The sequence below is a fragment of the Lissotriton helveticus genome, chromosome 3_1, assembly GCF_964261635.1.
Source record: "Lissotriton helveticus chromosome 3_1, aLisHel1.1, whole genome shotgun sequence".
NCBI lineage: Eukaryota > Metazoa > Chordata > Amphibia > Caudata > Salamandridae > Lissotriton > Lissotriton helveticus.
This window is the reverse complement of record NC_136061.1, coordinates 483,324,243-483,349,617: the sequence shown is the minus strand read 5'-3', so window position 1 is coordinate 483,349,617 and position 25,375 is coordinate 483,324,243. Positions and strand designations below refer to the sequence as shown.

General features: G+C 43.9%; 1 protein-coding gene across 1 annotated transcript in view; it reads left to right on the top strand.

Moving 5' to 3' along the window:
• Positions 1–25,375, top strand: part of COL5A2 (collagen type V alpha 2 chain) — a 383,714-nt gene that overhangs the window by 280,754 nt on the left and 77,585 nt on the right. Inside the window, exons 22-28 of the mRNA XM_078680359.1 lie at positions 6,530–6,583; positions 14,428–14,526; positions 15,932–15,985; positions 16,979–17,077; positions 17,183–17,236; positions 17,323–17,376; positions 19,816–19,869. Coding sequence (XP_078536485.1) covers positions 6,530–6,583; positions 14,428–14,526; positions 15,932–15,985; positions 16,979–17,077; positions 17,183–17,236; positions 17,323–17,376; positions 19,816–19,869 — 468 coding nt within the window. The remainder of the gene's footprint in view (positions 1–6,529; positions 6,584–14,427; positions 14,527–15,931; positions 15,986–16,978; positions 17,078–17,182; positions 17,237–17,322; positions 17,377–19,815; positions 19,870–25,375) is intronic.

Here is a 25,375-nt window from a genome sequence, read left to right as displayed (position 1 = left end):
CGTTTTGCAGAAAGGAGAGGTAGTAATATGGCAAGTTACAATTGTTTTAGTTCCTGTCAATTTTGCCGAACACCTTTGTGTTCGAAGAGACCCAATTAGGTTTGTGCCGGGGGGGGGCACAACGCTACCATACAAGGAAAGAGGGAACAGGGGGACCCTCAGAGAGAGAGAGAGAGAGAGAGAGAGAGAGAGAGAGAGAGAGAGAAAGAGAGAGAGAGAGAGAGAGAGAGAGAGAGAGAGAGAGAGAGAGAGAGAGAGAGAGAGAGAGAGAGAGAGAGAGAGAGAGAGAGAGACCGCACTCTAAATGGTCCATTCGGTACATGTATGACATGGAGAGAGAAAGAGAGAGAGAGAGAGAGAGAGAGAGACGTGTACAATAATGGGCCATTCAGTGCGCACACAACACAGAACAACAGGGGTTAAGTAATACGGAAACACAGGCAGAGGGATGACGTAGATCCAGACATTACGTACACACAAACTCAGGCAGGGGAGACAGTACACGTATTATTTACAAAAATTCAAGACAAAACATAGAACAGCTATTGGCCAAAATGATCTCTGCCTGTATGCTACGCATCCTTAGCGTCCTAAGCTCTTTTTACCTTTTTCTTCTCTTTTATCGTCGGCTGCCTTTACTGGTGGCTTTTGGTTGTACACACTTACGCCTTTTGGCTATTGGTCAAGAACTAACCTGGTCGGGCTAATGTGTTTCCAGGCTGAGGCAACAGTGGGGGTCAGTTGGGGGAACAATGGGGAAGCTTTGACTCTTATGTCTATGAGGGTGCGAAAGGAGGTAGTAGATTTTAAACACTGGCAACATTCCTAGTTCTCCAAGCGGAGGGTACTTGGGTAAACCTCACCTCGGAATATTCCTTAAACTTTCCCTATTTAATTAAACGTAGGATGCTTATTCATTAGTGAGCGATTTTTTTTGGTTGTATTATTCGGGGTGCCAAGCAAAGTCACATTTTGTAGTTTCCGCTTCAGGCTGTCCTCCCAAGCGCTAAGTTCAGGGCATTGTTCGCTCATCGTGTGTAGGCACCATAATCGAACCCCTTTTTTCCCATCTCTTCGTCCGCTAGATCACTATTTTCTTTTTCGTATTTTAATCGACGTTCCAATGTGACCTGCAGAAAGAGGGAAAAAGAAGGGGGGCAGCATTTAAAAAACACATCAGCGCGCATAGACTCGAAAAGGCTTTTACTTACTACATACTCGAGCTATCTCCACTGGACGCAGTCCCTGCCAATTTGGCGTTTGAGCCCAGGTGGACCGTTTAGTGTGGGAGAGATGATTATCGGAAGCCTGTGGATAGCATAGGTCGCCCAAGTGTGGTACTACGGATCGTATGCAGGGAGGTCAGGTGGCACTCCTTCGGGGCGACTTAGGGGCAATTTTAGCACAATTTTCCTGATACAGGTAGTATATAAAGTATAGGCTAAATACCAGGGTCTTTTAGCGGTTGCTTTAGGCTGTACAAAAATATGCAAAGTACATACAACAAAAACCTGGACCATTCATATTTGCAATATTTCTGCGTACTATACTTTTTAACCCTTAACTAATCGAGCTGAGCCATTTCACCTGTAATTCAGTTATATCGGAAAATAGTGGTCATTTATTCGAAACTTACCAATTTACACGTGACAACTACGTATGTTTTCTCCAAAAATCTTTAATAAAAATGTCGGCGCATAAATACGGGCCTACAACCCAGTGGGCCGGCCAGAACTGTACATGTGGGGATACTTATTAGTGGAAAAACTAATGGAGTCGGTGGTCGTTGATTTCATAATAAAAGTGCGACGAGTGCAATAAAATCATATCGAAACTTCAGTGTGAGCGAGTATCATAAGCGCTGAAATTCGAACTTTCAACAATCATGATGCGCCAAACTTAACAACAATTCATTGTCCGAATGTTCAATCAGCACCTATCTCACTTCAATTCATTGTCCGAACACATAATCAGTACCCATCCCATATCAATTCATTGTTTTTTTTAAAAACTGTATACATATTTCATGACACCAAGGTTGAGCAATCGGGGTACAACAAGGAGTTGAAAGTTTCATTTGTACCAGCGCCATTTTGGGTGCAGCCAGGCAGATCCAGGCATAGTCAAAATCTCCACCAACTCGTGGTTGGCCCAGAGCCTCTTTCGGCAGTCCAAAAGTTCCGTTAAAGGGCAACAGAAAGGATCGGCAGTATGAACCATCAGTCAAAAAAAAGGGGGAGGGAGGCAACATTTTTCCCTACCGGGTCATACTGGGTTTTCACCGGAACTGATCCGAACTGTAGTCTGCAGGATTTTAGTCATTCAAATTGAGGCTGGCGTCAGCATGGGAGCGCCGACGTCCCACGGCTACATTTCATCGTTCCGCGGGCAATCATGGCAGTCATTCCCCATCGGGGGTATCTGCGGGGGTCGGGGACCCCCGCGGCTCCTATAGAATCTTCAAGGTCGAGGAGAACTTTTATGATGGTGGGACTCGTTTCTTAACAAGCAACAAGCAACCGGGCCATCTCTTCACGTTGGGCCCGCTCCAGCAGGATCGTCCGCCATTTTACGAGTGGGTGAACCCATGTCGGGTGAGTGGAGCGTTGGGGGTGCCGCTGGGGGCCTTCACCTGGGGAGGTGGGAGAGGCTCGTTCGCGCCGCCTCTCCCTCCCACCGCACCCCACGCCGTTTTCCTCGGCGCTAATATACATGATGGCCGGACCAGGCGATGAGAGAGGGGGGGTCGGAGGCATAGACAAGACATCCCCCCCCCGGTGGCCTGCAAGGCGCCGCTTCAGGGCCGACCGGGGAGCTTCTACCAAGCCGTGGCTGGACCAGCAGATGCGAGGGGGGGGGTCGGTGGCACGAGCAAGACATCCCCCCCCAGCGTTGTCGCAGCAATTATTGAAGAAGCGGGGACGGCCGGACCCCGTCGGCCTCGGCTCTTCTTCGGGCCCACCTTACTCGATGACCTCCGGCCGACGGCTGGCAGCAGGACCCGCCCTACACGTGCCGAAGATCTCGTCTTCCGGATGGGCGTAGCCGTGATCCTGCTGCATTTCGGGAGTTTCCAGAATGGGGGGTAGGTATCTGTTGACTTGCATCTGTCTCATGTTACCGTTATTGGGGCGTGGCAGGCGGTGGGGCAGACATGTTTGGAGCAGTGAGGGGTGACGAAGCCTTGTTGCCTCGTGGCTGCCGTGATGTCAAGCTTGGCTTCTCTCACCATTTTCATGTTTCTTATTACGGGCTTATTTCTAACGTTTCTTATTTCTAGCGAAATCATGTGTTTTATCGTGAGCTTTTTTTTTTAACGTTTTCCTATTTGCAGCGAAATCAAAAACTCATCAGTGGCCTACTGATTTTGCTTTCTTATTTCTTTCTTCCCTTTTTATTCCTATCGTGTTTCATGCTAAAGTTTCTGTTAACAGGATACGGTGATTACTTCATTATTATTGCATATGTCCTTTTTATTAGGGGTGCCCTCTGATCAAGCCAGATGATCTACCTCTAATAAATGGTCCGGGTGGAACTAGTTTACCAATCAGTGGGGAGTAGATAGGCCCGAGAGATTACAGCGGAGGACAAAGGTCCGCATTACCTACCCTTCACTACTTGCAAAGATTAGACAAAATATTTCCTTTCTATGTTATTTGCGAACAGACAATACCTCAAAAGAACTATTCCTTGAACTATTCCTTGAACAATAAATGTCCAGACAATCAATCAATCAATGCATTACCTATCCTTCACTATCTGCAAAAGGGGGGCAGAATATTTCTATTCTTCCCTGTTTGCAGACAGAGAATATCTCAAAGAGCAATAATCGATAAAAATCGATAACAAACAATGAGTGGGGAGAAAAATAGGCATGACGGATTACAATGGGGGACAAACGTCTGCATTACCTATCCTTAACTATTTGCAAAGAGAGAGGAACGTTCCTATTCATCGCTGTTTGCAAATAGAAAATGTCTCAAAGAGAACCAATACTTCAAATACAATCAATCAATCAATCAGATGGATAAAGCCATCCTACCAATCGGACGTAAAGACGTCCTACTTAATCTTACCCGGACCTGGACCGTGTGGGCAATTCTTCGCCTTCCTTTTTCCAGCGCCCAATCGTTCTTTTTCTCCATGTTTTTACCGCAGCATTCCTGTGGGATTCCAGTCAGGACAGTAGGTCACTTGAGAGAGGTCCGTTCGGAATCGGTGAAGTTCATTCAATCGGCAGCCGGACGAGGGCCCTCTCAAGGCAGGTATACTCCAATCGTTTAGATGTTCACCCCATCGTCTGGACCTCTCTTACCGGACCTTATGTCGCTGATGGGCCCCACGTGGGGCGCCAATTGTGGAAAAGTCAGCCCATAACGCTCCTGATGCCCAGGCTGCTGGCGCAGGACGCCTCTTAGTTCCCATCTTGAATAATTACAAAACCAAAAGAAACGGGCGCTGGAAGCAGGAAAACAAGAATAGAGTTTTATTTCTAAGAGGAGAGCCTGTCATTTAGAACATCCGCATGGTGTCTACAGGGTGTGCTCTCTCCTCCCTACCCACCACAGGCACACACCAGTTTCTCTGAGGCTTCGTCTTTTATACACATGTTTATGATGCACAAACATTCCTTATTACAATAAAGACGCTTTGAAGTAGGAAAAGGCATGCTTGGAATCCCAGCTTCAGGCCTATTCCCATACCAGTTGCTCAAAAGTCATCCTCCCCTCCTGAATGTAACAAAAGATTGTGATCTCTCAGCCGGACATTCCTACCGGACACGAGGGCAGGAGGGGATGATCAGATCAAAGGTTGGGCAGGTGATAAGCTCGAGCACGTTGGTTGGTGTATTACGGTTTTGTTATGCTGGGCAGGGAGAAGGGGAATGTACATCCACGAGGCTTGGTCTTAGGACTTGGGACCGGGTCGAAAGGTCAAGTGTAGCCGGGGGTGGGGGGGGGTTGTCAGCTGAGGGGAAGGGTGTTCTTGGGAGGAAATGGGGGGTGTGGGTCAAGCAGGAGGGCTACTTTTAGAGCAGGGTCACGCAGAGGGAGAGGGTCTTGTGGCCGATGCATGAGCAGTGCGCGCGGGGAGGGGTGCCGGGAACAAATGGGCAGAGAGGCCATGGTGCCTAATATGGCTGTCGTGTACGTGTGTGCATGAGTCTATGCTGGCAGGATAACACAGTCAGTGTTTAGCGATCTTACAACAAGGGGTTATGTTATGTTATGTTAGTTGCATTTTAATGCGCACAGCTGCTCCAGCGAAGGAGCGTCCTGGCGCAGGGAAAGGTAAACACAACACAACACTAGGTCCGGTAACAAAAAGCAAACAGTAAAAGCTAGAAACAATTAAAACAGGAAGGTTTTCAGGGCCCTACGGAAAGACATTAGGTCATTCGAAAGGCGGATTTCCAAGGGGAGCGCATTCCAGAGGGTAGCGGCTTTCACGCGGAAGGAGCGACCCCCCATCCGACTAAGTCTGAAGCGGGGGACGACCACCAAGGACTGTCCAAGGGATCGTAGTGAGCGGGTAGGAACATAGGGAGAGATCAGTGTATTCAGTATTCCGGGTGCCAACTCTCTCAGAATTTTAAAAACCAGGCAGAGAGCCTTGAATTGGATACGCTTGCTTGGTACTGTGAACACAAATGAACGCCGCTTATGTACATATACATTGTCATTTTCAACAGTTCTGTTGGTGGTTTTGTTATTCCAAATTACATATTCGATAAATTCAGGCAGGAAGGAATATGAGTGTTGCTGATGAACAGCATTCTCACTAGAATGTGCTAATAAATGTAAAACAACATTAAGTAGTTTAGTGCGAATGTATTGTGTTTTCATGAAATCAAACTAAATTGCATGCCACTGAAATTCCTTTAGAATGTTATCCTTAGAAAGCTAGATTATCAGTTTAAATGAGCTCAGTTGTCAGAACTACACATGAACATATATCCGAGTCAATGCATGTCAGTAGGGTAAATGTGTGGTTGCAGAGCACAATTACAATATGTGCATAACATTACTTTATTGTAATCTGGCTGTGCTGCAGTAATCACAGTATTGAGTAACATTGGTTTGTAGACCATTCTTCAAACCAATTAAACGCCAATACAATACATATGAGAGCTTTACTTAGGGAATGGCATAGATTTGCATTATAAAACCATCAAGAAGCATAATATGCATTTTACTAAAAATGTATTGAATCCTTACTTCCACTGCCCAAGCAACAGTTTTATTTTAACCATAATGCAGGGCATTCTTATCTAGAACATTATTTAAAACAATGTTGAAAAATGAAGATGGTGGATAGTTTAATCATATTCATTTTCCTTTTACCATTCATTCAATTTGAATCGAGTATTTCATGTTGTTTTGCAACAATGAACGAATATTTGCTTCTCACTTATTTTAGTTGGTTATGGTGCCAGATGTCCGTTCCAGAAGACAATATTTTATGGAACTAAATGCCTTAATTACCATCTGTTTATAATCTCATGTCCCTGCTGATTTTTTTTCATTAGGGTGCTCCTGGAAACCGTGGATTCCCAGGATCCGATGGACTCCCAGGACCAAAGGTACACAACTATCATGCCAGTTACATTAACATTCAAAAAACTGAAACTTGCATTATCCTACCGCACTTTGGAGAACCTGAAACAGAAGTCTTGTGATTCCATGTAGATTGTTTTAGCCAGTATATCACCTTCCTGTTTTGTTATTTTTAGAATGAGTTTTAAAGGAAATCTGAATGCACCTAAATATGCTCTATATCATTTTTTCCCATGGTAGCTTTATAGAATGTTCTTAATAATTTTGAGTGATTATGAAATATTCAAGGTTAAAAAAATCACACTGGAGTATTTTTAGAGTCTGGACTCAGGATTCCAATAAGCTAGAAACCAATGAGAAAACGTCCCTATCGCTCAGTCTAGAACAAGGGTACTCACAAACATTTCCCCGGGGGCCACACAGTACTGTCTGTGGCATGCCAGAGGGCCGCACCTATGCCAATAATGGGAGGCTCGAGGTAATGAAAGGTGAGCGTAGGGGGACGCGAAGATGGTGTGGACAACAAACCGAGCCTTCATGTGACTCTGTTCGCCACCTATTCTCTATTCTCATGCATTAGGAATTAAAGGGGAGAGAAGTTGGCCTAACCAAAAGGGCGGTCGATCTCAAATCTGGGGAACCGGGTTCGAGTCTCTGCAAGGACGCGCAACATCCTGTGATTCTGGGCAAATCACTTTATCTCCCCGTGCCTAACAAAAATTAATGTGTCCTCATGTAACGCAACTGATGCTCTTGTAAAGCGCTCTGATACACGATACCTTCGGGTCAAATTCGCGCTATATAAAACTCTGCAAAAAAAAAAAGCGTTAACTTGGAATGTAAAACATGAGAGGGGAAAATATACTACTCATTTGGTGGCTGAATTTCAAACGCTGGGATGCCCTAGGGTTACTGCGCGCTATATAACATTTTAAATAATAAATAAATAATAATAAAATGTGAAACCAGAAAACCTGATATCAGTACTGGCTTTCCCATTTGATGAAATTGTGTGATCCTAGGCAATTTGTTAATTTCACTTTTCCTCCTATTTATTCGTTAACACATATGAGAACCCTTTAAAATACATGAGTTCAGGAATACAATATGTACGGTACAAAACCTTCTTGTATTTTATTTAAATAAACTATAATGGTGTGACAATTATATAACAGCCAAGGCTACACACAAGGTGCACCCGACAAATGTCCTCCCTCTTGGTTCAGTAATAACAATCTTTTCAGAATGGTGGCGGCATGAAAGCTTCCAAGACCATGTTTGAAAACTATCACTGCTAATAAATGCCTCTCACTGCACTGACTCTCATTCATGTTAATAAAATACACTTGTATGCAGAGAGTTTAAAAGTATAGCTATCTTTAAAACTTAATGTGTTCCTAAAGATAAGTTGTCTAGGGCACTTTCTTTTCTTCCTTATTGTTTCTTTAGTTAATATGTAAAACATGTAAATAAAATATGCCCATTGGTTTTGCAGCTTTCTGAATTCTCCTGCTCGGTTAAGTGAACAACAGAAGCTCAGTGCTGCTGTTCACTAAGGGGCCGGAATTAAGGTCAGAGGGCCGCATACGGCCCCTGGGCCGTACTCTGAGTATCCCTGGACTAGAATGAGCATTTTCACAATGAGGCAATTGATTGTGGCATAATGCCATTTCTTAGAAGGGAAATATACTATAGCTAGAAGGAGTCCATTGTACCTTGCTGTCATGGACTTGTGTTCTGCTATTGACAAGGTCAATTATGCAAAGCTGTGGAAAATTTTGTTAGAGACGGGGATTGACATATCTGAGTAAGAATGTGTCTGCTAGGGGCAGGTTTGGGCCAAGCGGTGAACTTTCGAATTCTTTTATTTAGCAATGTGGCGTGATACAAACGTGTGCTAGCCCCCTTATTATTTTATTTTAATATTAATAATATTAATAAACGTAATGCTTTTTTGAGCACCGTTACTCAGGCTGTCCCCTACACCAATTTAATTCCTGTAGCTGTACTTTTATATGTTGATGATGCTGTGCTTCTTGCCTGGACTCCTAATGTCTTACATTGGTAGGTGATTTTTTAATTTATGTCGGATTTTGACCTGTCAACCAATTTGACCAAATTTCACACTATGGCATGTGGCCCTGAGCACTTTATTTTACGCACTGTCAGTGTCAATGGGAATAGCCTCGAGAATCTGCCCAAGTTTCCATATCGGGTCTCATAGTTGATTCTAATGGATCATGAGCAGAAAAGTACAAGAATGCTAAGTTTAAGCAAGCAGCTTGTCCACTTTTTAATGTCTGTAAGATCGTGAGCGACAAGCTGATTTCTTCCCTTTTTGAAATATATATCAAACAATGTGTACCTACTGCTAGTTATAGCAGGGATCTATGGGGCTTTGCAGATTGTCAAGCACTGCAAGTGGAGGAGAATCACTTTTATAGGCGTGTCCTCTTACTTCCTCAATCAACCACCCATTATGTTTGCCACAATCAATCGCCCGCTTTTAGTCAAAATTTAATTAGTGATTGTCCATGATGTCAACAGAGTTTAAATATTCCCTGGCTTGAATATGTTTAACAGAGTTTTGCTGATTTGGGAAAAACTTCCTTATTTGACAACCCTATGAGTACTCCCAAAAGAAGAGTATTTCTGGCTAAAAGCAGCAGCACAGATGCTAATCTTGTTAAGTGAGAATAGTAGGCACTCACCCTTTAATGGTCAAACTACTCTAAAACTATGAATACGAATAAACAGAAAGAAATCAAAAGGGAGTGCCACAATAGTTCAACAATTTACTGTAGAGCTTGTTCTGTTTTCTTTAGAAAAGACACAGTATTCAATAGGGTCAGTATCATTATACTCTTTTGTAAGTTAAAAATAACATGGGAGCCATAGTTTGAAGTCTCAAAACAATTCTCCTTACTATTCTTCAAAACATCAATGATTCAGCCCTGCCAATGCATTTCGTCCTCTGAGAGGACTTCATCACGGTTTATGTATTTCTTTACAGGAATATCCCATTGATGTCTTTGGGGCCAATTGCAATGCCGTAGGAAACAGCTCTGACCCTCGGTCGGAGCCGTCCCTATGGCATCGTAGTCAGCCCATCGAAAGCTATTCGGAAAGCCTCCTGTAATCCCACGGGCGTCTCTTTCCACCTGAGGGATTACAATTTTGGATTCCAACAGCCTTTCTGTGCTGGCCTTTCCAACACAAAAAAGATGTTGGAAGTCGACTTTGGGGGCCCCAGCAGAGCCCCCATGGGTGCAAGGCCTCCAGATGGCATTCGAGGGGGAACCTATGGTGCCCCCTAGTTGATTTTATTTATTTATTTTATTTTGAAAGTTTTATATAGCGCGAACAAGATCTTTGCAGATATCAGAGCGCTTTACAAAGCAGGGAATACCAACAAGAGAGTGAATAGCAGGTCATTAGGTATAGCGAAATTATAGGTAGAAGTGAGATGGGTAGGTACGTGAGGGAGCATAGTAGCACAGGTAAATCAATAATGCAGGTAGATAGTCAGGTAAGTGCATCAATAATACAGGTAAAACACATAGTCATAGGGATCGAGCAGAATAATACAGGAAAAACACATAGTCGTAGGGATCGTGCAGAATAATACAGATCGGTGCAGAGTCTTTACAGATCCACGTTAATAGGTCAAGTGTATTTGGCCATGAGAATAGCTTTTACTTCTTTCTTAAAAAGTGTGACGGAGGAGATGAGCCTGGTTTCAGGAGGGAGTGAGTTCCAGATCCTGGGTGCCATTCCTGAGAAAGAGCGTTTATTAGTTTTTTCCTTCCGGAATTTTCGAGGTTTTAGCAGAAGATTGTTTGTGCCTCTAGTGTTTCTAGAGCCGCCAGAGATTGACAGCTTCTGAGTGAGGTATCCGGGAGAGCTCAGATGTACAGCCTTGTGTGTCATGCAGGCGATTTTCAGATGTATTCTGGCTTCAAAAGGCAGCCAGTTCAAGGATTTCAAGTCAGGGGAGATATGCGAGTGTTTTTTTGAACCAGTGATGAGTCTCGCTGCAGCGTTTAGAGAAGCTCTTAGGGGTGCAGTAGTGGTTAACGGGAGACCGCAGAGGGCGATGCTGCCGTATTCAATTCGCGGGATTACTAGTGCTTTTACTGCAGTTTGGAAGTCTTTGGCTGGTAGGAAGGGTTTAAGTTTCCTCAGGGTATTGATTTGGAAGTTCGCTCCCTTAGTAGCCTTACTGATATGATGCTGCATGTTGAGATTGGAGTCGAGAGTTATGCCTAGAGATTTTGCTGAGTACACGATGGTGGGTAGGACATTGAGTGCAGTTAGCTGTTTAAGCCAGGTTTGAGTGGTAGAGATCTTCGCGGGAGGTGAGATCAGAAGGAACTCTGTTTTCAGAGCATTGAGTTTGAGATGATTATCGGCAAGCCAGGATTGGGTGCTTCTGATCGTTGAGTTCAGGAGTAAAATGTCATTGGGGGATTGTAGTTTGAGATATAGTTGGGTGTCATCTGCGTACATGTGAAAAAGTACATTGAATGCTTGTAGCAAGGTGGTGAGAGGTTCCATAACTAGGTTGAACAGAGTTGGTGATAGGGAGGATCCTTGGGGGACGCCTAACGAAACAGGTATTGGCGAGCACATCAGGTTGTTACTCTTGAATTTCTGCGACCTGTTGTGCAAAAAGGAGGTGAACCACTTGAGAACAGTCCCAGATAGACCCATTCTTGTGTTCAAAAGTTCGAATAAATTCTCATGTTTAACAGTGTCGAATGCTGAAGAGAGATCAAGAAGGATGAGGAGGCAGGTATCATTTTGATCTAGGATTTGAAGGGCGTCGTCAATTATGTGAGTCATAGCAGTTTCAGTACTGTGTCCTGCTCGGAAGCCTGATTGATGAGGGTTAAGGAGATCAAACTGATCAATGTGTTTAGTCAGTTGTAGTTGTGCGCATTTTTCCAATAGTTTGGCGAGAGTGGGAATATTGGTAATGGGACGGTAGTTGTTTAGGTCGGATGGGTCGGCAGTAGGTTTCTTTAGTAAAGGTGTGACTTGTCCAACTTTGAGGGAGTCAGGGATGGTTCCTTGTTGGAGCGAGCTGTTGATAATTTTAGTCCAGAGTGGAAGGAGCAATGGGGTGAAATCTTTGACAGCGTATACAGGGAGGGGATCCGTGAGGTGATTGGAAGGTTTCAAGGTGCTGAGCAGTTTGCCTATTTCTTCTTCGGAGTAGGTGTCAAAGGATGACCATGAAGCATTATTTTTTGGTTCGGTGGGTGTTATGCAGTTGGGTGTGGTGTAGAGGCTTGCGTCAATGCGGAGATCACTCTTTATGTTGTCAGTTTTTTGGGTAAAGAAAGCGGCGAAGTCTTCACAGGAGGGTGCTTCGCACAAAGTACTGAGAGGTTGGGGTTGTTCCTTGGCTTGTGTTCTGATTAGCTCAAACAGTTTTCTTGGACGGTTTTTTGCTTGGTCGAGCTGGAGGCTGAAGAAGTTTGCTTTTGAGCGCTTTATTTTCCTGAAGTAGGCGTTTCTCTTTTTCTTCAGGGTTTTCAGGTGCAGTGCAGACGGAGCTGTTCTCCAGGTGCACTCTGCCATTCGCATGGCTCGTCGTTCTTCATTGAGACTCCCGTCGTACCATGGATTGGAGATTTTAGCGGAGACTCTTTTTAGCTGCATGGGAGCAGCCTCATTAATTATTGAGGTCATGGCGTTGAGATAGTGGTCAGTCAAGGATTGGACATCTGTAGCGCCCGTAGGAGGGAGCAGGAGGTCGCGGCTGTTCGGGGATAGGGAGTATGGTTTGAGTTTTTTCAGGTCTCTTTTCCAGACTTTAGGTCTGGAGGATTGAGCCATGATGAGTTTGACTTTTTCATTGATGAAGAATGTGACAATATGATGGTCTGACCAGTCACAGGGTTGGATAGACTCAAGTTGAATAGCGTCCTCTTTGGCGATGATAAGGTCGAGGATAGAGCCTTTCTTGTGGGTCGGGCTGTTGCATAATTGTGTGAGATCCAGGGCGTTGAGGACATTTTTAAGACTATTTACCACCGCATCATTGTGATCGTTCCAGTGGAGGTTGAAGTCACCAAGGTATATTTGGGTGAGCTGTCGTCCAGCGTTAGTTGAAATCATGTCCATGATTTGTTGGGCGAAGGTGAGGTTGTCTCTGGGTGGGTGGTAAATGCCGTGAAGAGAGCATATCGGTTTGCCCTCACTGATAATATCGAGGCAGATGTATTCGTAGGAAGTTGGGGAGGGTAGGGAAGGTGCGGAGACTTTCAGAACAGAAAGGTTGTTGCTGTATATGCATGCGATTCCACCACCTATCTTGCCAGACCTGTCAAGCCTAATGATGTGGTAGTTGGGGGGAACCAGAATGTCCATTATAGGTGTAGAAGATTCGGTTAGCCAGGTTTCAGTCAAGATGATTAGGTCAAGGTCCAATGTTAGGATGAGATCAGCGATGGCGGAGGAGTGTCTAGAAGCCGATCTACAGTTGAGGAGAGTGCATTTGAGACGGGGTGTGTCAGGGGAGGTAGAGGGTACTAGAGAGAGGGGGACTTTTCTAAGGTTATTCGGGACGGAGATTCTGTTGTTTAGCGTGGAGGGTCTACGGGGATTTGAGTGTATTGTGGGAATGGGGAGGTGTGTGGCGGTTGTGTGGTTTAGGGGAGCTGGGTCGTAGGAGCGGAGGAGGGTGAGAGTGTCGAGATCCGAAAGAGGGTTGCGTGTGCGACGGGGCGGTGGTTGCGATTGTGGGCATGGATCTGCATGCTGAGGCAGGGACCTTGAGGTGCCTGCCAAGGGGTGCAGGGATGAACTGCACCTCTTCTCTACAATGAGAGCATGCATGCTCCCATTGTAAAGAGTAGGACTGCAACGGTATACACCTGTTACAACGCATTTTTTACTCCGCACTACCATTACAACGCGACTTTTACTCCGCATACCATTACAACGCATTGCGCTGGGGGGCGCTGTAGGATAGGGAATAAGTTTAATTTTCTATCCAACACCTTCCCTAGTGTCCACGGGGACTGGTGTTCGAATAGAAAATTATACTTACCACTATCCAGCGCCCCAAGGTGCTATGCGTTGTAACGGTATGCGGAGTAAAAGTCGCGTTGTAATGGTATGCGGAGTAATAGTATGCGTTATAACGTCATACATCCGACTGCAACCAAACAGTGTTCAGTCGCATCCTAATTGCTGAGTTGTTACCGCCAACAGGAGGTTGGTCAGTCCCAGTACCCAATCGATGTCGGACAGACTCAGGTCTGTCCAACATCGAAATTGGCCCCTAATTGTAAGGGAATCAGTTCTCACAAAAATTCTTAGAACACTCGTATTGCTCCTTTGATTTCATTGGAGAATAATGGAAGGCAATATAGAAAGCAGCTTAATATCCACACCCCATTGGGTTCTGTAAGCTCAGAACGGACAACATGACGCGCCACCTCCATCAAGTAATTTGTTTTTTACAGTTGTTACCCAGAGCTGATGTAGGTTTTAGACTGGGTAGCTTTCATAAAGTTGTTGTTTGTTATCATAAAAGTCTGGATTATAGGTAGGAACATGTTTTAAAACTCTTTAAAGTTGTCAATGTTTTCTATGAGGTTTAAACTGTATAGATAATTGCATGCATCTTTTAGGATTGTCTTCCATGTTTGAATTTAAAAAAAAGTATTGATTGAGTGCTCGATTGTGGCATAAATGATCCAATAATTAATTTGATAGGCTAGCAACAAACGTCCAAGAATATTTGGAGACCAACAAGCCAGCCATTTAATTTTAATATAGTGACATTTTCTCATTGTACACTAGGTCTTCTTTCTGCAATTCTCCTTATTTTCCGATTGTTCTATCATTCTCATAGGGTGCTCAAGGGGAACGCGGCCTGGCAGGATCTTCTGGCCCGAAGGGGAGTCAGGGGGATCCTGGCCGTCTCGGTGAACCTGGACTTCCAGGTGCAAGGGTAAGAATGTTTTTTTTACATTTTTATTGGCAGAGGATCAGGTCGTTATGAAATGCTCTTTTTTACAACACAGCAGGTGACAGAAAATTTACCAACAATGCCTTCAAATTGAAATGACCCAAATATTGTGGTGTCAGCAGACTTTGGCCACTTTGGCTTATAAGAAGTGATGATTTTAACAAGGAATTTCGGGGAATATTTACAAGGGCCATATCTTCCCTTTTATGGCTTTTAAAGCTAAAAAAGCGGAAATAAAAATATTGCCCTATTTGCAAGAGGGTGATAACATGCATTAGCGCATGTTAGCACCCTTTTACCAGACGCCTCCCTTTGCATCTTTAATGAGATGCAGAGTGGGCGTCACTGGGCAGTACAACCTTGTAAATATCGCTGGTATGCACATCGCGATATTTACAAGGCTGCCCACGCATTTTAGCAGACGTTAGTTTCTGGAGAAAACCGCTGTTTTTGCCAAAAACTAACGTCTGCTAAAATGCAGATTTAGCTATACTTATCATTGGGGGTGGATTATGCTGATACGACCACAGGGTAGTATCAGCATAATCCAAGCGACCAGCGAAAATTATCGCTGCCGCTTGTTAATATGCCCCCTCCTTCTTTGTCTTTCTAATTCTCACTGCATTCTATTTTGAGCTGAAAGGACATGTGCTGTTAGCACTACAGCGGAAGTAGTGCTGTTGTCGTACTTTTATTTTCCCTCCCCTGACTTTCCCTTCTGCCCATGGCACCATAATCTGCAGTGATTGTCAGGTGAGTTTCAACAGGTCAAACCCTCCGAAATGTACCTGGACAAATACCTGTTAAATAGCGATACATGCCCCATTTTCCGAGTTTGCAAAAGTACTTAACACACCCAATAAATACCTCACCCCCACGGTGTTTAGTGCACTGCAGCACATTATTTCATGCATGTTTAAACAGAGTTAAGATAACTAAATAAATCTATGTTATGCTATGGGATTTTCTGCACTGAATTTGTAATGTACTTCAGATAGATTTGGTTGAGTCCTGCAGGTACACCTACAGATAATAATCTGGGGCGTGCACAATGAAATCAGCTCACTGCCACTATCGTGCTGCTAAAGAGTAGAACATGTACATTTCAACGTGTGGCTAAAACCTGAGAGTAACAGAGAAATGCAGAGAGAGAGAACACGAGACTAGCGCGAGAGAATAAAAGTGAGAGTCCTAAGGAGAGAGAGAGAGAGAGAGAGAGAGAGAGAGAGAGAGAGGAATAGAGAGAGAAGGAGAGAGAGCGAAAGAGAAATAACTATTGAGCTGTTCCCAAACACTGGTAGAGGTCTGTCTGAGAAATGTGTGTGGCCCGATAAATGCAGCCATGTGAAAAGTACAATCTTAACAAGTGTATGTATGCCTTTTATAGGGTCTCACAGGAAATCCTGGCGTACAAGGTGCTGAAGGAAAGCTTGGACCACTGGTACGTATGGTCGGTTTTCTTGCTAGATATACAGGTTGTGTATTGTTTTGTAGTTGTAATTGTTTGAAGAACTGTTAATACCAGGGTATGATACCCAATTTCACACATGACAATAAGAAGCCTCATTGAAGCATAGCATGGAGCATTATGCTTAATTGCCTGTGCTATTATTGTGTTGCTTTTGGAGCCTATCTTTACTATAATTGATCTTACATTTGAGACTCGAATCTTTTCATTTTCTTTGTTTTACTTTTACTGCAATTGCACCCTTCAATTGTGTCTTTATAGCATCGACATCGAACAGACGTTCTGTTTGCTGCAGAATATCTCTAGCTAAGCATTGTTCAAGCCTGCATATTGGGGGCACTACTTTCAGATTCATTACTTCCTATAAATTGTTTCTGTTACTAAATTTGGAATATAAGGATTTTGTTGACTTATATAATTGGTTACTTCCTCGTGTAAGCAAGTGGCATCCAAACAAAATTTCCCTCTTCACAGCCCTTTCACGAATGGCATTGAACCGATTGTGTGCATTGGCCAACTTACCACTTGCTATTGAGGTGTAATAGAATAAATGTTCCTTTCTTTGACTACATAGGCTTTGATAGTTATCAGTGTACCTACTGCTGGGACATAAGCTGCCATGTTGCACTGCTGTAAAATAATAATATATATTGTGCCTAGGGAACATAGAACATTCTGCCACGTGCATGCATATTTTTTCAATTGAATACAACTTCAAAATTTGTGGTCATTTTCAGGAGCAAGGACATTTTCTAATACGGATAGGCTTGCATATATTTAGTTTTAATACACAATTACATTGACACTTTAACCAAAGCAGATGCAATCTTTGCATTGTTTTTGCATGAACACTGATTGGATGCTGAAATGACTGCTTTATTTAATATACTAGAAATAGTATAAGGAACATTCCATAAATCATCCAAATTCATTGTCAGTAATATGTAAGGACTTGCATTTTTGTAGGGAGCTGCAGGAGAAGATGGACGACCTGGCCCACCTGGTCCAATCGGAATCCGAGGTCAACCTGGCACCATGGGGCCTGCTGGTCCAAAAGGCAACAGTGTAAGAATGCAGTTATGTGAATATGTTCAGTTTCAAGTACAGTCATACAATTCGACATTCACTGGCTGACATAACTCCAATTAGCACTACTGATTTTATTGATAGGGCGATCCGGGAAAGGCAGGAGAACTGGGGAACAATGGTGCTCCAGGACAAAGAGTAAGTATCGCACTCACATACAATGTTAATATAATAGCCATTGTTAATCTAAAGATTGGTTTAAACTGTTTTTAATTTTTATGTAGGGGTCTCCTGGCAAGGACGGCGAAGTTGGTCCTTCGGGTCCTGTTGGGCCATCGGTAAGTTACACTAGGAACAAATATGCTGAAGTTGATTAATGCTGTCTATGTCACACCAAAAGATATTCACAATGTAATAATGAATTATTTGAAAACTTGACCATGGTTTCTATCACTGTTCCCGCACATTACATGCATCCAGGTAATTTGCTTGATAGGGATTTGTGTAGTGCAGCGTTTGTAATTACAACACTTTTAGCAATTTATGTGGGAAGACTTAGGTATATAACTATGAATTTACCTATTAAGGGGGTCAAGTCATTGATAACCATTAACAGGCCAAGCGAGTGTGGTCGATGTTCAGAATGTTGGGACATTTCCCAATGGCCATGGTCTCAATGTGGTAGTCCTTGCAGTCAGCTAATCAAGCCTGTATGGAGGTCATCTTTGTTGTAAGTTGTTTCAGAAAGGCTTGTCTAAGAGTCCTCCATCAAACCTGAGTCAGCTATGGCAACCTCCTTTGCACAGCTGAAGGTCTGCTTGGTGTAAGACCCTACTGCAATATTGCACTTCTGCCCTCCTCCCATTCCAGCAGAGCCCGCATACGCCCTGTCATATTCCATCTAAAATAACAAGCAAATGAGTGATGGATCAAGGAGGAATGGCTATGCAAGAGTTCCTCAGATTTTAGAATTTTCAATACATGTAAGTGGACCTTCAGGCCGGACTGTACACAGTATAGGCCTTTAGTGCTCTGGCACATGGGGCAACATTCTAACATTAAATAAACAATTTTAAATCACAGTTTGTCGGCTATATGGTTTATAACCTGCTCTATAGTATTGTGATAACATGAGTGAGAATACCTTTTCCTCTGTCAATAGCGTAGTGTGCAGCTACATTTGAAATTGTCTGTTCATCAAGCTTAAAAAACATGTGTAACTCGTTGTATCTGGACTCCACAGATGTACACTACAAAGATATACATTTATTTCCAAAGGCTTAAAAGCCTTTTCTTATGACTAGAGATTACCATGAATTTAGAGAATCATGCCCAGAGAATAATTCACCTATCCAAATGGGCATCTCCACCTACCTGTAATATCACATTCTAATTAAGAACACATCACTAAGATTTTCAAAGCCATGAGAAACATCACTCCAATACATTCCTCATTCAGTATTTCACATCTTGAAAGTCTTTTTTAGTAGTGATGGTAAAACTTCTATATCTCAGAGCAGTCAAACACAGGTAACTGCATTCCTTGTTTGTTATACCCAAGCTTGGTGTCATAGTACGAGTTAATAAGAATCTTATCTGGTAGATTTTGTTGGAGTGGGAGAATCACTGTAATGTGGTGGTCTCCTGCTGCACAAAGCCTGTAGTTCCCCCACCCCATTTTGACATAGGTGCACCACTTGATTTTAGATAGCAGAGCCTTGGCTGATTCTGCCATAGAAAATCTTAAACTGGCAGCCCATACACAAGTGGGCTGTCAGATAATAAACATTGAAATGCCCTATAATGGGTGGGGCCTCCAAAGTTCCTTTTCAATCCAGAGACTGCCATGACATTGTAGCCCACTTAGCAATGATTCATTGCTCAAAGTGCTCCTGCTGTGTCACCTGGAGCAGATTTGGTGACAATGCCCACAATAATGGTGGCGACGCCAGTTAGGGTGATCACACTGCCATAGACCTGAGGAAGGTGGGGCCAAAATCTACATCACACCCTAACTCTGATTCTAATTGATGTCTTAGGTATATGAACACTCTGTTGACCATCAGCCAATACCCATTTTAAATGATGAAATTAGGGAAACTTAAATGCCACTTGTTACATTGTAGCCAAGCTTTAAAAAAAATCTCATTGCTTTCAAAAGTACTATATTAACCTGATTACAGCTAGGCTTATCAAAAAATTAGTTTCCTCACATTGTATGCCCATCAAAGATTAGGATGAAAAGTATAGATTACATAGTAGTAAGTCATATTGCTGTATAGCTGAAATAGTCTAGCCTTAAGTATTGCTAGAGTATGCTATATGTTTGCCAAGCTGTGCATTGCTGAGAATACCAAGATAAAAGGGATATGCCTAAGAATATGAGACGTACACAGTTCTTGCCAAATGTACTCCAATAATTTGTCAATGTGCAGTCTGTTTTACCTCAAGGGTTGTATAATCATAGCAGTTCTAGATAACTGCATAATTCTGGGAAAATATGCCTTTCCTACTTTTGTGGTCAGGCCTTTTTAAATATGAACCACTTACAAACGTTTCATAGATGAACACATAAAACATGCAATACTCTTAGACACAGTCACAGATTTCTGATGAAATACAAACTTTTTACAAGTTTTTTATTTACCTTTAAAGGAGGAAAAAACTAACAAATTCTGTGCATTATGGCTATTGAGCCTATGCAAGCATTGTTTTTTTTGTATGTGTTCCGTATCTTGTTTACTCCTAATGTCTGTCTCTTTGATTTATCACTCTAGGGTCTAGCAGGTGAAAGAGGAGAGCAAGGGCCTCCAGGTCCAACAGGATTCCAGGTATGTGTAGATCTATTGTTTCCCTATCTTTATGATAAAGTGGCTTTTCTTTTTCTGCAAAATGTGTGCCCTATTATGGTGACATTTCATATTATATAGCAGGGAAGTGTATAAAAAAAACAGAAATGAAAAATACTTGATGTGGTTAATGGTTGAAATAGTTTACAAAAATAAACAAAATAAGTGGTCTCTAAGGTCGAATTGCCAGACATGGAGCTAATCTTAAACCTGACCTTTCCAAGCCCTTCCTCAAGTCTAAGGAATGTGTAAAGTATTCTGTAATTGATTTCGAGTGGAAGAGGCAAGGTTTGAGAGGTGCCCAGAGCATACAATTAGTATTTGATGCATTAAACTAGGCAGATCAAAATTACAAAACCATCAAAGGGGTGAATATTGCTGACAGTATAGGTACAGGCAGTGTTTGAACATATGCCTGGGGAGATTTTTGATTGAAGTGTCTTCCAAAAGGTCTCTGAGGGACTCTGTCTATAGGAAGCAGTTAGAAGGTATGTTTGTATTGAGGGGGGGTTGGTTTTTTGAGAAAAACAATGTCTTTGAGGGGGTGATTGTGAGAAATAAATTTAGTGTGAGATCAAGTTGATGAAAAAGTGGATCTCTAGCTAAGGTTTTCCATGAACCTGGTCTGTGAGTGATGTTGCTGAAGAATGGTGCACCAATATGTAAGGGCACATAGCAAAGAGTTTTATATGGGACTGAGGGAGAATGGACAAGAGATGGTGTAGTGTTGGCTCCCCAGCTTATTCACTGCTGTCATCATTTGGAATGTGATTATTCATGATGACATATTAGAATGTTGGAATCTGAGCTCTAGTCAGTTGGGCGATAGGGTCTGAGCTGGAAGGTTACAGCTCCTGGTGGGGTTTTACTCTACTTACTCTACTTACTATCTTAATATTTATGAATTACCACCTTGTACCATCGTACACAATAAATATCTTCTAATTACAAGAACCTACGTGGACATGATCATCATTTACTTCACTACAGACGGTCTATGAACAAAAAATGGCATGTATTAATTTGGTGGCTATGTTCAGAGGTCTTTGAAGGGGATGTCCAAAAGAGGGAGTCAAGGAGAGAACAGGATTTTGTATCTATGAATAATAATGAATAAGAAATGAATAGCTGATTATGACATCATTGTCCTCTAATCGAAGTTGGAATCTAAAGCCTTGATGTTGTTCCTAGAGCAGGCTCCACTCATGGCATGAGCAAGCAGGGAAAATCCACCCATAGGAAAACAATTACTATATGTAATACGTTAAAAGGCAATATTCATGTATGATGGGATGGGAATCCTTCTGTATGTCTCTGGAGAGCCTGCTTTCCTGTCCTATGATGATCTCCTGGCAAGTCACTTGAAACCACTGTGGATTTTATAATCTCTACTTCAGTGAGCATGACAATCACGCATGTCCGCTGAGGGGCTTGGTGTTTACATGGATTGAGACCTTAGAGCTCGGCTCTGAAGTTGAGGGTACATGTATAGTGCAACCACTTTTTACAGAGACTGGCTACTGCTCTCTCCAGGCTGTGGTAGACTGACAAAGGTGGCAGCATTAATCTATGCCAAGGGTTACCTGCACCCTTGACCCTTTAGCAGGTGCTGCCTGCCAGCTCCTTCCTGGAAACGTTTGTGCAATCTCCTTTCCCTGGGCTCTTTTTGCCTCTGTAGTATGTGGGATGGGTGTATCGAGAGTGGGTTCACTGGGTGAGGATGGTGATCCATTCTGTTTAATTTGAGCTGAGCTGGTATATGTTCTGCTGGACATTCCTGCTCTTCCGTGCCCCTCCCTATTCTTAGCAGAAGATTGGTTGGATGGGGTAGCCACTAGTTTTTATTTGTATTTAGCTAAGATTCCCTCTGCTGGAATGAACCCCTTCTTTTTTTGCTGAGTGGTGATCAGGATCTCCTCACCTGGAGCTAATTAGAATTTCTCTCTGGGGGATAGAACACATAGGTATTAATAGACGGTGAGAGCCCTCCTTACATGGACAGATCACACAGTGAACATGCAGGAAATATGCTCCAGGTTTGGAAGGACACCTTGGATGCAAAAGTAGCAGACCCTCTGATCCTTGTTACTAAGGGAATGATAAAAGTTTGGCCTTATCGGCCAGTTAGTTGGTCAAGACTGCTCCCTTTTCTGACAAGGAACCCACAAGGGGTTGCTGAGATCCAGGAGTGGAGTCCAAAGATTGGATTGCCATTCTCATTTCGGACCTGGGGATAGGGTTTGAACTTGAGAAGGTGTTTCTGTGACGGATTATTAGTGGGAATAATTTGCCAGTCTGAAGGAAACTTTTGTACCGCAGTCTGAAGGAAAGAGCTGGGCTGCAGCTTGTTAAATGGTCATCGGAACAGAGACAAGATGTGTGTGGCTTGTGGAGAATACTCTGTCTTTCGGGACTTCAGACAGCTGCAGATGATGAGGAACGTGCTGCACATTAACATTCAGAAAGACGGAGGAAGCTCCATGTCATTGAGCTTCACCCCTGATGGCTCCGCTGTGACGTGGGACTCCAGTGACGGTGCCAAGACACCAGACACACTTATCCAGACCCCTGACCCCACCAGAGCAGTGTCTCCACCAAGGAAGGATGAGAACTTTTGGCGCTTTTGGTGGTGGGACAGTGGGTGAACCAGGAACATTTGCTGTAGCTTTGTGGAGTAATCCTTTCCAATGTAGTCTGTTTAATGTAATGTTAACTGTGTTTTATAGTGCTTAGTGTCTTGATGTTATGTTACTGTTTGGGGTCAGAACTACAGCCCAGAGTGTTGTAGATACTTCTGGCTTTCACTGTGTAGCTTAGTTGTATGTGTGATTTTTTTTCTTGTGTGTGTATCAATATCCTTTTCTTATATAAAGTAAAGCACTGACTAGAAACTGATCCTATTATCTCACAGTAGGGTGCAAACTGTATTCTGACTGTCTAACCCACCTCACCTTCGTGAGTAAGCCGTGGACTGCTCTGTCTCACTACCCTGAGAGAGTCAAGTGCTGGGAAGCGGTACTAGGTTATGCAGTTTGGGGTCCAGTAGTGCTGTGGACCTAGGACATCAGCAGTGAACAGCTCCAATTTATGTAACTAAAGCTCAGTAACCCCTTACTGCCTTGGTGCCCCAGGAAACTGGTAGTCACAATGTGCCTTTTATATAAGCAATGTCTTGAGTTTTTCAGTTAAATATTCATTGCTCCCTTTAATAAAATACATTGGCCACAGACACTGTGAGAAAACGGGGTTCTGTTGCAGTACCCCTCCCCTACACGGTTTGCCTGGCTTTTGATGTAACTTTGACTATAGATTATAGAGTACTGGGTCCCTGCTGTCCAGGTTCCCAGTACCAGTGTTCTGGAGACGGAAGAAAATCCCATGGAACCCCCTCATTTGGACCATGCCACTACCCCTGCAGCTGGCATGTCACTGTGAGGAGAAAAATGACCAAGTCGACTTAGTACACTTTCAGCTAGCACTGCCAAAGACATAGGTAAGTCACCCCCATAGCAGGTCTTACTAGCCTAAGGCATGGTGCACTATATCCCAGGTATGGGCATATCTGCAGATATGCCCCTACAGTATTCTGGTCTATTATTTAATATTGTAAGTGCCCAGGTAGTCATAGAGAGTACTTGGGCTGGGAACTTGACAACTCAAGTTCTACAGCACCATGATTGCTTCACTGAACCCAGGAAGGAGTGGCTGGTATCAAACAGCTCCTTGTAATAAATCCACACTGATGCCAGTGTGAGATTTACTCAAACATGTACTCATAGGGCACCTCAGAGGTGTCTTCTGAAAACCTACCAACCCTGGTGTGGTCTCTGACCGGCTGTAGGCAGCCAGTCACCACCAGAGATGTTTCTGGACCTCTAGGTAGAGAGCACCTGGCAATAGGCAATGCATATCCTGGGGAGAGGGGTCAAAGCTCCACCCCCAGATGGCCCAGTGCTCAAAGTGCTTAAAAGATTTGCTGCCTCTGTAATGCGAGCCCCACCTCTGCTGATAGTAGCAGATGGCTGCCCTTGGTTTACACTCCCACATTGGGAGGGAAAACTTATAGGAAAACATAGAATAGGAGGTGTGCCCACCTCTGCCAACTCCACCCCTAAGGTGGGGGAAGCGAAGAGGTGAAGCAGATATTTCAGTCCTCTCCATCTTGAAGATAAGAGGACTCCTCCAATCAGGGCTAGGTCTATGACCTCTCCCACAGGAGGGTAGCATATTAGAGGGTTTAGTCACCCCCAGTGAGGTGCCCATTGATCCTACCTGCTACTCCCCTAAAACGCCTCCTAAATTCAGTATTTAGGTGGCTCCCCCAGACCTAGGACTCAGATCTGTGACAAACTTAGAAGAAAGAAGACACCCGGTAGCAGAATCCAGAAGACGATAACTACCTTGGGCCCAGCCCTACTGGCCTGTCTCCTACTTCAACAACCCTGTGACCTGTCTTGCAACAGCAACCTCTGAAACCCCTGAGAGGACTGTTGCCTTCAATAAAGATTCCAATCTCCTGTAGACAGCGGACCAGTCTGGAAGAAACCTACTCCAAAGACTATGGATCCAGGTGGATCCGCATCTCCTGCTGATGTCCACGGCCTGAGTCTGAGTGGCTCACCTGTGCAGTGAAGACTCCCCTGTGATCCTGACCCCTGTCCAGCATTGGCTGACCTCTCCTGTCCTCCACAACAGCACCTGCAGTGTGAATCCAGAGCCCCCTCCGACCGCGACCGGCTCTGGTAAGAAGACTCCGACATCAAAAAGCACCCCTGCACCCAAAGCCCCTGGGCCTAGGTGAGCTAAACCGACAGTGCCCCTAGGACCTCCTACATTGTAATTTACCTCTTCTGTCATTGGTCTTCCTCTTGCAACCTCCGTTGCCACGCCTGCAGTGTCTTAGCCATCAGGAGAATCCTCATTGAAAAGCATTGGGTGCCCTCTTGTCAAAGTTGCACCCTGCACGCGGCTGCCCTTGTGCCACTGTTGGTGTTTGTTTGGTGCTGCTTTGCGCCTTCCCTGTGCTTGTGCTAATCCCTAAAGCTTGTACAAAAGGGGGTGGTGACCCAGATCTTTTGACTGGGTGTGAGTGTTTGATTGGTTCAGATGCTCCGTCTATCACCACCCCCTTTTGTACCGCTTTTGGCCGCCATAAGTGTGGCAGGGTATGCTCAGACGTGAGTCCCTTGCTCACTTTGCCACTGGATTCAAGCAAGCCAGGCTGAAGATGGCTGTAATGCCAGAAACCGGTCCTCGGAAGCTTGTTTCTGGTCCAGGGAAGGCTTGGCTTGGCAGTTCGGGCTGGACTGTTCCCAGGAGGCACAGGGTCAGACTGATTTGCATATAGCCATGTCTGAACTGGGGTGGCAGAGTGGGCTAAAGAACGGTGATGGGTCAAACCCAGATCTTTTGACTGGGTGTGAGTGTTTGATTGGTTCAGATGCTCCGTCCATCACCACCCCCTTTTGTACCGCTTTTGTCCGCCATA